The 14,148-nt window shown below is 37.9% G+C and overlaps 1 protein-coding gene across 2 annotated transcripts; it reads right to left on the bottom strand.

Annotated features, from left to right (window-relative positions):
- Nucleotides 1-2,389: 2,389 nt before the first annotated feature.
- On the bottom strand, nt 2,390-5,402 carry LOC109163934 (cytosolic Fe-S cluster assembly factor NBP35-like). Of its 2 annotated transcripts, XM_019312658.1 has the most exons (5): nt 5,269-5,402; nt 4,617-4,769; nt 4,404-4,505; nt 2,651-3,621; nt 2,390-2,483 (listed from the first exon to the last, which is right to left on the bottom strand). In XM_019312658.1, exons 2-4 carry the CDS (start codon nt 4,675-4,677, stop codon nt 2,699-2,701), a joined length of 1,086 nt encoding a protein of 361 aa, XP_019168203.1. In that variant the 5' UTR covers nt 4,678-4,769; nt 5,269-5,402; the 3' UTR covers nt 2,390-2,483; nt 2,651-2,698. The 2 variants fall into 2 exon arrangements, with proteins under 2 accessions (XP_019168203.1, XP_019168202.1); XM_019312657.1 differs by having other exon boundaries at nt 2,457-3,621.
- Nucleotides 5,403-14,148: the final 8,746 nt, after the last annotated feature.

Below are 14,148 nucleotides of genomic sequence, written 5' to 3'. Positions count from 1 at the left end.
TGTTTTTGTCTACCACTTCTCTCCCGAATACGTGATGGTGCGTGTACTAAAAACCGGGAGCTGTGGGAGGACTGTTTTGCTTAGAAGCCTACATGCCATCAACATAGGCAGATATTCAGTTAAAGCTTAACTGAATATCCTGAGTTGCATAACAGATTAAGTCACTAATTGACTCAATCTCCTACTTGCACCACAGCCACCCAATAATACAATATATTATAATATATTGTATTTAGGGAAAATACTTACACTTCTTAGTCCATTTACCTACTCGTGTGAAATATCATAATTCAAGGAGGTGGAGGTCTCAAATTCCTTATTTCTCATTGACTTCATTGTATGCTAAGGATGGAACTTGGGAATCATTGAAATTAAGTTGCCGGCCAAGATATGATTTTGTTGACATGGCATGTGTGCATAGTCGATACACATATTTATTTATGCATGTTCGTAATGGAATCCAACTTCAGCCTCTATTTACTTTGTTTACATGTTATCTTCGTTTAGTTTAATTGTCTTTGGACTCTTTCAGCATAACGTACATATCTAACACCGAGAATGCACACACACAGTTATTACACTCCTTCACTGAGTGAAATGCACACGCCGTTAACTCTTCATGCACACACTGACATGTCCGGACAAATTAATAATAGCTAATGAATGTGATTTATTAGGTGGGTTTACCTAACTCATAAAACACTCTCTGCACCCCCTTTAAAAAAAAAACACTCTCTGCACTCGTTCACCTATAGCGCAACACACACTTCTGCTTATTGGGTATGTACATGTTTAGCGTACTGCACACACCTAACAACGAGTTTGCACATGCTTAGCTGCCGCCTAAAACACCCTCTGCACCCGTTTATGTAAAGCATAATTCACACACTTAACGTCTTGGTCGCACACACCAAAATCATATATCCATGACAGAGTTATGTCCATCATATAAACTCCCCAAACTCATCAATAAACATTTGAGAACATTTAAATAACACACACTACTCAGGCTTATGCACACGTCACACGTCAAGCACGCACACACCTGCATAAACCAAAATTAAAATACAATCAACATTTGCACACGCCAAATGTCATAAACGCACACAACGGCACATCATAAACCAAAATTAAAATTACTAACGAACTTAACGACGACGCGAACTCTTAGACTTTGCACATGCTCACCTACAAAAGCGCAACCACCATCGCATCAGGAAAAAAAAAAACAAAAAAAAAAAAAAACAAATGCAAAGCTCCATTGCCATAAATTTTAATAACTCGCACACGATGTTGCACATATACGCACACACCACCGAACATTACCACTCCGGTGCACAAAAAAAGAAAAAGAAAAAAAAAAACCAAGGAATAGAACATTACAATCTTTTTCTTAACAACAAAACATATACAAAAATTCACGCACACAACTAATATTAATGTTTGTTTTTTAAAAATAATAATAATAAATAGCAATGCCCCCATCCCTAATGTTTGCACACGTCGAAGCACATATTCGTACACACCACCGTAAGTTCAACTCCGGTGTCCAAAAAAAAAACAAAACAACACATAGTACTCTTACAATCTTCTTCTTTAAAAACAAACCATATATATGAATTCACACACACACATTTTATAAACTATTTTCGTAAAAATACAAAAAAAATTAATAAATAAATAAATCCAAAGCCTCCATTCATAAGATTTGCACACGTCATGTCACAAACCGGCACACACCGTCGTACACATTACATATGCACATACCAATATTTTTGTTATTTTTTATGAGCTCTCTATACAAATTATTATTAGTTGTTACCTTTAATATTTTACCTAATATTATTCTCAAGATTCCAATTTAATCTTAACCAAAAATAAATTCAATGCTAGAATTACTTTTTAATCCTTATGTTTTAAAAATATCCTTAATTAGTTTAAAAGAATTTTTCAATTTTAACCATCCATTGGGAATGTGTTAATGGATGTGATGAGATCTCATGTATTATGGTGGTCTCACTAAATCCACAACCTCTGTGTGTGTGTGTGATTTTGTTTTTAACTAAATTAAAGTTGTTTTTCAACGGTTTTGATTTTTTTTTTGAATTCTTTATTTTGTTACTTAGATTTATTTTTATTTGAAATCAAAATTTAAAATTATTAATAATTATAGATAAGTGAATAAAAATAGTGGATAATTTGTGTTTAGAAGATAGCCCACATAAAAGGAAAAGAAAAGGGAGAATAATTGGAAAGAAAATCGGACAATAGAATTATATGGTGATACGAAATAACGGGGAAAATGGAGAGAAGGATTGGTGATGCCTTAAGACCGCCTTTGTCTCGGATGGAAAAAAACAGCCACTCCCTAAGACAACTCCATCTCAGGTTTCCTAGAAAACATCCTTTCTCAATCTGTGAGAAGACGATAGAGATCATTTTTCCAACCAATCACAAAAACAAGAACACTAGGCACTTAGTAAGCTTTTCAGTTTCACAAATTTTTTAGTAACTTCTGAACATTTAATAATGTTTTATATGTACTCTAAACTTTTACATTTCCCAAGTTCCTATGATAACTAGTAGTAATTTAGAAAATTGCAAACAAAAAGCATATAGTGAGAGACGAGAAACCGTGACACAAGAGGCCAGGAGAAAGGGAGTGCAGAATACCGGCAAGTGGGTGAAGAGTAGAGACCTATGCTCCATCCTCTGTTCTTGATATCATTCTTTGTGCCAACTTCTCTACAATCATCTTAAGTGCAGGGGCGCTTGCCCGGCACGTGTTATCTGTAAAGCAAGACCTCCCTTCTTCCGCTGCTTTACAGAGCTGAGGGTCCATTGGGACTGCACCAAGGAATGGGACACTCGTATCGTTGCACATTTTAGCCGCCCCTCCGCCACTTGTGTCGAACACTTCACTAAAGGCAAACAAATTTAGCAATTCTGGTGCCTTCTCTCTCATATATGCTATGGCCCAGTCTGTAATTTCTATCTGCTCGCCATTCTCTGTAGGTTTCATGAATTTAAACTGTGATAATGGTTGGCAGAGACCACTCATATTCTCGACAACACCAAGAACCTGCAGCCCAACTTTCTTGCAAAAGCTTATTTCTTTCCTTACATCAACCAGAGATACTTGTTGTGGGGTGGTGACAATAACAGCACCATCTATTCCAGTTGATTGGAGGAACTGGACGATTGAAATATGCTCGTCTGAGGTCCCGGGTGGAGCATCAACCACTAGAAAGTCAAGCTCCCCCCAATAGACATCCTTTAGGAACTGCTTAATTAAACCATTCTTGCGAGGGCCCCTCCATATGACGGCCTCGTCTGGGTTAGGGAGCATGAATCCAATTGACATGACACCGAGATTAGACTCAACATAAACTGGAGACCATCCTAGGTTACTCTGGTGAATCTCTTGCCCTTCTAGACCAAGCATCTTCGGAATGCTTGGACCACAGATATCGATATCAAGGAGACCAACCTGGAAATCCATGGCAGCTAGTGCAAATGCAAGCTGAGCTGAGAATGTACTCTTACCAACCCCTCCCTTTCCAGATAAAACCAGTATCTTGTGCTTCACTGTTGCCATTCTTTCTACAATAGCAACCAAATCTGCAAGGAATGAATAAAAATCAGAAAAGTTATATACTGAAATAAAAAATCCATATCCAACTTTTACAGAAATCCATATCCTGATAAAAAATTCTCTATACTCGCCCAAATATACAATTGTGAATCTGGACAAAAAAAATGTCCCAAACTTTTTAAATGTAAGCAACCTACGATGGTATTTATGTAAAAGCATAAAAATATGGTCAGCAGCGACTCTCAGAATAATTGCAAAAGGAAGGCCTTTTCCTCCCATTTCATTTGGAAAAGAAAGGCCCAGCTAGTAGGCTTTTTTGTTCCTTAATTAGATAAGTGAAATGCAAGAAACTAATTATTATTATAAATCCTACTTAGTAGTGACTGGCCAATAACTAGTTGTAGTTGGGCAGTTCTTTGGCCACAAATACATGAAAGGGACAAGGACAGCGCAAAACACAAATATAAAAAAAATACTCCTGGTGGGGATAATGTAGTGCACAGTTCATTCACAGCATATACATGAAATGGTAAAAGATTATACAAAAGACACGGACTTAGGATGTTCGAGGACAGCATTTATTGAAACATCAAAATACCACCAAGTACTGAAAGGCTAACAGATTCTTGCAATGGGCAATTCTGTCACAGAGCATACATGAAATGGTCAAAGATTATGCAAAAGACTTGAACTTTAAGAAGCACATGGACAGAACACATCAGATTTTGACACCCCATACAATGACAAGTAAAAACCTTAAAAACTTTAAAAAGTTGCAAATTTCAACCAAGTAGTACCAGAAACAAACCTGGGTCAGGGCCTTTAGGAGCAGTTGCACAAATCTGCTGATTGGGGCAACTTTGGCATGCATCAGATTTACCTGCAGCTTCTGATTGTGGACCCGGACAATCTGAAAAAGGAAATCAAAAAGGGAAACACAATTACACACCATAAACTTAGAGAATCTGTAATGGTCAAAACTCTAGCCACTGGCATTTTAAGCACAGAATAATTTGCTTACGTTCAGGGGCATTCTCAGGAATTTCATTGTATCCTCCTCCGTTCTCCATATTGTTCTCCATAGCTTTAGGGTCCAAGTACAAAGTTTTGTCCTTCACTTCTTATTTGTGCAACAAAGCAAGACGAATATGAAACTACTTGTTCTTTGTATTACCTGGCAATTTCCGTATATCATATATAAAATTGTACATAATTAAAAGTTTAAAACATCTAATAAATTTAAAACAATTAAAGAGTTAAAACATCAAATTTAACAAGTTCTAAAAGTAAGCAAACACCAACAAAACATAATAAAATTACAAATCATAATTTATTCCATTAATACATAGAAAATCCATACAATCCAATTCTTCAAAACAATGGCCTTGAAATATCTCCAAACCTTAAGTAAACAATTCTTATCATTGTTCCATTTTAAGGTTAAAGTCTTATTTAAATTGATTAACATCTGACAGCATAGCTACGAAAAACACTTACATATACATCATAAGTCACAAAACATTCCTAAGCAACCACAGAATACGAAGGGAAATTAAATAGTTACAGCAACCACAATCAAAAACTAGGTCACCCGAGTTATAAATAACAATAAGAGGATTGGGATTCACTGAAGAAAATAAACCAAAGAAGGAATGGATAGATGGTGGACTTACTCCGGCAGTCTGACGTGTGACGTCCTGAGTACGTCGCCGGTGAGGAGCGTGAAGCCGATGTCGCTGCAGGTGCTGGCTTCCGGCTGGTTGATTGCGTGAAGGGGCGAAGGGGAAGGGCGGCTTGGGGCGAAAAACTGATGGGGTGAGACGAGGGTACAGGAGAGAGAATTTATAAGCTAAGTAAGGGAATAGGATAACTGATGGGGCTGGGTGGGCCGTTTTGAGTTTTGACAGCTCTATTTATAGAGAAATATAAAATGACAACAGTGTTCTTCCGTAAAAAGTGAAAATTGATTTCATTCAAATTTATTAATTATTAATGACATGTTTGGTTCATGAAATACATTATGATTGTGCAATCGGACGGATAGGATAGCGGTTAGGGATCTCCGATTGAATTTCGGACATCAATTTTGACTATCCTATCCGTTTAAATTTGTTGACTTATCCGTTCGGTTATAACGTTGTTCGGATTGAATCGGATCGGTCAGATATCCGACAGTATTTCGATTTTTTTATTAATGTACAAATCAAATAATAAATTTAAAAATCAAAATCAAAAGCACATTAATATCTAACTGAAAGTCTGAAATACTGAATAAATAAGTAAATAATTGATAGTGTAATAGACTAATACTGTAATACTAAGTTACTAACTTAGTAGTTAGTATTACTAAGTAGTCTATTAACTAACACTAAGAGTCTTAAGTGTCTAAGACTCTAACAAAAATAAATAACTAAGAACTGTTATAGACCAAAACTCTGTACAACTATATACAGAACTATAAAGGAACTAAGGAAGTAGCAAATTTACAAAATGCACTACTGATTAGTGATTACTGAACAGTCTAAACTCTAAATTGAAGCAACAAAAATCCAAAATCAGCAAAATTAGACAGAATTAGCAACTCAGCAACTGCAAGTGTCAACTACTCAACTCCTAGACTTTTACAGTTCAGACAATTAGACCTGCTCTTCTTCCTGTGAATTGTGACATGTTAGTGTAAATAATTAGTACACAAGCAAGTAACTGGTAAGCAACTGAGCAAGCATTAGAAAATGAAAAACAGAGAAGAAATTATATAAATTTTGGCTTAGTAAGTATTTTTTCCATATGATTTGGATTAAGGGCATATTGCTTCAATATAACTTAAGTATAGAGCAACTCACCAACTTAATCCTTTCCTTTTCAGATTAAAGGTGGAAGCTTCATCATTGCCAAATGCCAACTTAAAGGGAACAAACATAATAAAATAGTTCATACATTACCAACCAAATGCCCAAGGTACTTGAGGCAGCAACTTAGTATAAGTTACTAGGCCTTCATACTTACAGATGTCCAGTGTAATTGAGTCAAACACAGTGGGCTCAAAAAATACCAAGTGAGATTAGATTGCAATTGAGTCAAATAGTCAAATACTGTAAAAGATTGCAATAAAATCAAGTAAGTAAATCAAGTAATGTAAATAATAACATTACAGGAATTGTAGCAAGTGTAGAACCAAGAGACCTCCCACTTCCACCATCACCACTTAACTCTGCAAAATAAACAAAAGTTAAAAGTATTAACAATTTAAGTAATTTAAAATATAAGTATAAATTAAAACAGTAAAAGTTATACCTTTTTCAAACCTCTCCAACTCTTCCAGGTTCTCCTCAATACATAAAGGAGTATTTTGCATTCTAAGCCAATCTTGTGTACACACCAATGCTTCCACAATTGTTGGAGTTAAAGAGCTCCTAAAAGGATCCAATACTCTCCCAGAAGTATTGAAGGCAGATTCTGAGGCAACAGTGGAGATTGGAATGGCTAGGGCATCCCTAGCAAGCTTAGACAGAACTGGAAACCTACCAGAGTTGATCTTCCACCATCCAAGTATATCAAAAGATTCTTCCTCTTCAACTATTGTGTAACACCCCAGATTTTCAAGATATTTAAAACTTATAAAATAAAGGTGAAATCTCATTAAATCCCAAAACATAATTCAAAAGTGCGAGGTGCTATGCCACACCTGAGCTAGAGAACTCAGGTGCACAGGCTAACTAACTAATATCCTCAAATGGTATCAATACTAAATCATGGCACGCAGGCCGAAAGGGAAAAACTATCTAAGCTACGCCCAAGCTTCTAGCGCGCTCCAGTGATCTACTTGTCTGTGCCTGAAAGCCAAATATATCTGTTCAGCGAGAGATGCTGGTAACCCACTCCAACGTGTTGAAATACAATATAAATAGATATATATATATAGATATACGAAAACCATTTTTGAAAATGAAGATATATCCCACGAACTCTAGCTTTTAAAACAGGGATAGACTCAACAGATAGAGCTAAGCACAGACAGCAGTTATACCCGGCATATACAGTTCACAACAGGCAAGACAGATAAGATAAGAACAATAAATAATCATAACCCAACATGTTCAATCCCCGGTACAAATCCCATAGTCTTATCCCCAATTTACTCATAACAACAACTCATCCATACTTCATCACATAGCACACTTTGTTGGCGCCACAGGACCAATCGCATGCCCATACATGAGGGTCAGCGCATATAGCTCTGACACGGCCCCGCAGCACCCTGCCCCGTCTCACAGCACGGAGGGGTCGATCGCAACCGACCGATGGGCCGCAACTCTATATAATATTTATATACCTGACCGGTTTTTACCAGCCTGGTTAACAGTTGGGATGGTTCTCAACCCATTCAACTGCCCGTATAGTGGACCTTTGTCCTATATAATATTTATATACCTGACCGGTCTCTACCAGCCTGGTTAACAGTTGGGATGGTTCTCAACCCATTCAACTGCCCGTATATTGGATCTTAGTCCTATATAATATTTATATACCTGACCGGTCTCTACCAGCTTGGTTAACAGCCGGTATGGTTCTCAGCCCACCCGACTACCCGTATAACCCGATTGATCTCAACCAAGTCGGGGTAACATGCACACATAACACACAGCAAGCACATGCAACCCACATTAACACATTGGGAAGGGGGAGAAAACGTATAACAAAACCTATGCGTGATCCTTCACATACTAAGAATATTCCTAAGGGGTTCATACTTCTTTCACCTAGGTCAACGGGATACCAATTCAACTAGCATGCAATATATAAGACTCATACGACCTACGAACGGTACCCGAAAATCAAACTAGACATAGGCACAATAGACGGAGTCCGTTGGGACGCCACGGGGGTCGGGGGAACATCAAACGGGGAAGCCAAAATCCCAAATTGGGGTCCAAACCAGCGGGTAGCCGGTGGGTGAGGGATCACCCGCCGGCGGTAGCAACTTCGGGCAGCGGGTGCCCGGCGGGCAGCTGCCCGCCCGCCGACTGCCCGCTGCCGGCGTTGCCCAAGAAGGCCGCGGGTAGGTGGCGGGTCCCCTACCCCCCACTGACTCTTTCATCACAAAAACGCCCCGGGAACCTTTGTGGAACCCGAAACCATGTGTAGACACTTTCAAACGCAATTGACAACACACGTAGACAATTAACGGATCAAAGATCGAGAAACATATGGCACATAATCTATCATGCTTTTCTAAACATAATAAACACCCAATCATGCGAATTCCCACCCAATATACCAAGAATAATTCCATAAGATACAACTTAGGGTTCTAATCACTTTTAAATCAACAAGGACACAATTCATCTTCTAATATCAAGATTCGGTAAGAATATCACATAAACATCAAGAACGTCATATAATCATCAAGAACACCATAATTATCAAGAACCTTTCATCATCAAGATTACCCATGGAATCATCCCACCAATCATCAATAACAATATCATAATTCATCAATACACAATAATATGGGAAATCCTAAGGGGGGAATCATAGCTATGAAAATAGGTTTTGTTGAGACATGGGTTACCTCTTAGCCTTAATTAATTCCTTGGCTATGAAGGGTCTTTCTTTAAGCTTTCTTGCTTTCTTGATTTCTTCTAAGGGAATTCTTGGAGCTCTTTGGAGTGGTGGAGCGTTTATTGTGGTGGGGGGTTCTAGATGCCTCTTAAGTCCCTTATTTATATAATTAGGAGTCCTAGTTAGGAACTAATATTATAGGCTTGTTAATTCTATTCCTTTTGGGACTAAGGATTGAGTTTAGGGATAAGGGCCCGTGGACTATGGTGGACCTTTCCTAATTAATTATTGTGATTTAATTCTTTCTTTTGGGTAATTGATTAAATGATTTAATTGATTTTAGGGATTGTAACACGGGGTGTTACATATTGCCTCACTCAAGTACATATCCAACTCAGTTTGTTTCTTACCTCCAGACTCCAATCTTTGTCTTTTAATTTCGGACTTCAGAAAATGTTGTGGCTTCCCAATAGAAACAGAAGAGGCAGATGTAGCCTGAACAGAAACATGCACAGAAGGGACAGGCACAGAAGGGACAGAACTCACAGTAGAAGAGGCAGATGTAGAATAATCATCAAATAACTCAGTAAGAGCAGCAACTACTTTGTCATAGAATGGTTTACCATTTTCCTCACCATACATATGATTAAACTGAGTAGGCATATACTCTAACTTGTCTCTAGGGTCTAGAATGTTTGCAAAAAATATCATTAGATTCATTTTTTCAACATCACCCCAATACTTCTCAAATTTTGCTTTCATATTTTTCCCCATATCACCAACTGCCCCACCAGCTTCCACCATGCCTTTCAATAGGCAGTACATATCATAAATCTCAGTAATGAATGTGTTTGAGGTGACATATAAAGAACCAGAAATTCTAATGGTCATGTCATAAGAACACTTCAGTAACTGAACCAAACTGCCAACAGATTCTCAGTCCATAAAATCAGAAATTGAATTACCCAAATCAGACTTGAAAGAACAATCAGACTCTAAAGATTCAAACACTTTATGGTAAGTTAATGTAGACTGCAACATCAAATAGGTAGAGTTCCATCTGGTTGGAACATCTAAACACAAAGAAGAGCTTTGTTCAATACTCAACCAATCAGCCAAATCCCTGAACTTCTTAAGTCTAGCAGGAGAGTTTCTAACATATCTAACCACCTCCCTAACCTTCTTAACAAAACTATCACAGTCTTTCAGGCCATCTTGAACTACCAAGTTTAAGATATGGGCAATACATCTCATGTGAAGATACTTTGCCCTCACAGTAGATGATCCCCAAGACACCAATTTTTTCTTCAGAAACCCCATAGCAGTGTCATTTGATGAGGCATTATCAACAGTCACAGAAAACACATCTCTAAGCCCCCACTTTAGCAAACAATTTTCTAGGGCTTTGGCTAGATATTCACCTCTGTGAGAGGTAACATGGACAAATGCAAGGATTTTCTTATGAAGCTTCCACTCAGAATCAATGAAATGGGCAGTTACTACCATGTAGTTAATTCTTTGGATGGATGTCCAAGAATCTGTAGTGATACTAACCCTATGACTGCTTCCCCTTAAAAATGACTTCAATTTTAGTTTCTCCTCTTCATAGACAACTAGGATGTCCCTACTTAAGTCCACCTGGATGGAACTATAAACCTAGAGCAAGCAATAGTTATGAACCTCCTGAAACCTATTCCCTCCACAAATCTAAAGGGAAATTCATCTATGATTATCATTTCAACCAACGCCCTCCTAATTGACTCTTGATTAAATACCCAGGTCCCTATTTCTCCCACAATAGGCTGACCAGATATAAGTGATGTAACAGCTTGAAATGTTAACAGGGACTGTCTAGTATCCTTGGAGTGAGGATTTTTCAAACAGCTCACAATGTGATTTCTTAAGGAAGAAGTCCCATGTTTTTGGGACACACACTGATAAATTTTTGCACAATAAATGCATTTGCCTTTTACAGTAACATCATTACTGTCCTTTATCTTCTCAAAATGATCCCACACTGGTGATCTGGAATCAACCTGTTTCATCTTCTTGTCAGGAACAGCTGCAGGAGGTCGCTCATTCTATTGATGATTCTCAATAGTTTGGGCTTCCACCCCTGAAGGTCTATCAATTGAAGAATTGGGAGGTTGACTACCAGGCATACTGATATTTTCCATCTAAAAATGGTGAACTATCAGTAAGCATAGGTAGGGTTCATATTCAAGAAAAATAAACAGTCTCACAGTCAGCATACAATTACACAGAATCACAGAAGCAGAAATGATTCCAGAATTAGACACATTGTGTGTCATCATTTTCAAGGAATACATAATTATTTATTTATTTTATTTTAAGGGAAAACATCCATAAACTTGAGTACTTAACATTTTTAAACAAATCCAGATTCAGGATTTTTATTTCCCTTTCTAGAGAGGCAGACACTGTTATACAGTCATGGCCTCATGTTCATCAGGCATCATTATCTGGATTTAGGGGGCAAGGGCTTCCAACAAATCAGTATATCACAAATTTCAGAGACTCAGACTCAAACATTTCACAAACTGACAGTATCAAAGTAGGGTTTGCAAAAAACACTCAATAAGTCAGTGCTTCCACCAGATATATGACATAACATATCATAAATTCTCACAAAATGCGAAAACAATTCACAAACTGACAGTATCAAAGTAGGGTTTGCAAAAAACACTCAATAAGTCAGTGCCTCCACCAAATATTCACATAAGTGACACAACATATCACAAAATCGCAAAACAACTCATCATGCATCAAATTTAAAAAACTAGGGTTAGAAGATTAACTTCGTTTCTCACAGATACCCCGGAGATTAAGGGCTTCGTTTTACCAATATTGTAACACCCCGTGTTACGGCCTCAAACCCAGGCTAATTATTTAATTAATTATCATTAATAATAAGTATAAAGGATTTAGTTGAGTTAGAATCTCCATTAATTAATTAAGGGTGGCCCACCATGAAACGTGGACCCTTATCCTTAAAACCAAACCCTAGTTAGGATTCATAAATATATATATATATATATATATATATATATATATATATATATATATATATATATATATATATATATATATATATATATATATATATATAAGGACTTAGGAAGCATTTAGAAATCCTACCACACAAGATATTCCCAGGATTTCCCCTGCCACCAAACGTAGGAGAACCCACGAGAAGAAGATCTTAGAGAAAGAACCTTAGTAGCCAAGGATACTAATTAAGGCTAAGAGGTAACCCATGTCTCAACAAAACCTATTTTCCTTGCTATATCGTATTCATTGGCTCCTTTGATATATGATTATGTGCTTGAGTCTTGATAGAGCTTTGCCTAGGGTTTATATTGTGTTTATATGATAATCTTGATGTTTATGTGTTAATCTTGATGCTTATGTGATCATCTTGATGTTCTTGATACTATGATAAGTTATATGAATGATCTTGTATTTTGTCTATGTCGAGAGCCCTAGGGTAATAACGTGGATTTCGTAATATGTTATTCATGGTATGTTTGGGTGGGATTTTGCATGATCGGGTGTTGAGTCTTGGCATGTTTAGGGATCGTGTTAGGGTGTATTTGTTGTGATTCTTGGTTTAATTCCGTTAATTGAATACGTAGTGTTGTCAATATGTGTTTGAATGTGTTTGGATATGGTTTCGGGTTCCACAAGGGATCTCGAGACCATAAAGTTGCCTGTGTATCAGTGGGGGGCAGGTGGGGGACTGACCTCCCGCCACCTACCCGCTGCCCGCCTCTACTGTTCCAACGGGCAGCAGGCCGGCGGTGGACTGCCCGCCGGCCACCCGCTGGAATAGTACTCGCCACCGGCGAGTGGTTGGCGGGTGGTCCTCTACCCGCCACCTACCCGCTGGAATCTCGGCGTGGTTCGTGGTGTTTTTCCCCGTTTGATGTTTCCCCGTGTCCCGTTGTACCCTGTTTGTCGTGTATGAGTCTAGTTTGATGTATCGGGTACCGTTCTTAAGATAAAAGAGTCTTGTGTATTGCATGCTAGTTGAATTGGTATCCCATTGGCCTAGGAGGAAGGTGTATGATCCCGTAGGAGCGTCATGGGTGGGTTAACGTAGTTTGTTACGTATGAGTTATTTTGGGTTAAGTGTTCCCCGATGATTCCCCCTCGTTATGTGTTAATGTGGGTTGCATGTTGTTTGACTTCCATGTTGTTGTGCATGATAACCCAATTGGTTGCGATCAATTGGCTATAATGACTATCTGGTTGGTTGAGAACAACCAGGTATTAACCCGTCCGGTTGTGATCGGTCGGCTGTACAGGCAGTTTGATTGGTTGAGAACAATCGGCTGTTATATATATATATATATATATATATATATATATATATATATATATATATATATAGGGTTGCGGTCCATAGTCTGGTTGCGATCAGACATATATGATAATAGGGTTGCGGTCCATAGTTTGGTTGCGATCAAACATTTATGATATAAATGAGCTACGTTTCATTGATTGGTTGCAATCAATCGTTTGGTTCTCCTTGTGCTGCGATACAAGTTAAAGTGTTGCAGGGCCATGTCAGAGCTATATGCACTGACCCTTTGGCAATGGAACTCAAGGTGCGGGTCATGTGAATGGTCGTGCGGCACCACCATATGTGTGTACACCAATACGTGTCTTATTGTTGATTGTTTGACTATGACGATAACTGAATATTGATATGGTTGGTATTGTGTAGTCTTGTGACCTTAGGATGCATGCTAGAATCTTTATGTTTGTGTTTTGTTGTATTGAATGCATCTGCTATTGCTTGATTGAGTCTGTTCTCGGATTTAAAAATTAGAGTTTCGTAAGTATATATGTATTCCAGTTTCAAAATGAGTTTCTTATATCTACCTATATTGTACTTAACGCGTTGGAGTGGGTTACCAGCATTATTCGCTGACGGTTGTTATACCGAATGTTTTTCAGGTAATGAG

This window comes from Ipomoea nil, unplaced genomic scaffold (assembly GCF_001879475.1).
Source record: "Ipomoea nil cultivar Tokyo-kokei standard unplaced genomic scaffold, Asagao_1.1 scaffold3050, whole genome shotgun sequence".
Classification (NCBI taxonomy): domain Eukaryota; kingdom Viridiplantae; phylum Streptophyta; class Magnoliopsida; order Solanales; family Convolvulaceae; genus Ipomoea; species Ipomoea nil.
Note: the sequence above shows the minus strand (reverse complement) of the source record. Positions and strands in the feature narration are given on the sequence as shown.

Coding starts and splice junctions, on each gene's coding strand:
- LOC109163934 (XM_019312658.1), bottom strand. CDS start 4,677: ATGGAGAACAATATGGAGAACGGAGGAGGATACAATGAAATTCCTGAG. Junction 4,506..4,616: donor TCCTGAGAATGCCCCTGAAC/GTAAGCAAATTA, acceptor TTCCTTTTTCAG/ATTGTCCGGGTCCACAATCA. Junction 3,622..4,403: donor TCCTAAAGGCCCTGACCCAG/GTTTGTTTCTGG, acceptor CATTCCTTGCAG/ATTTGGTTGCTATTGTAGAA.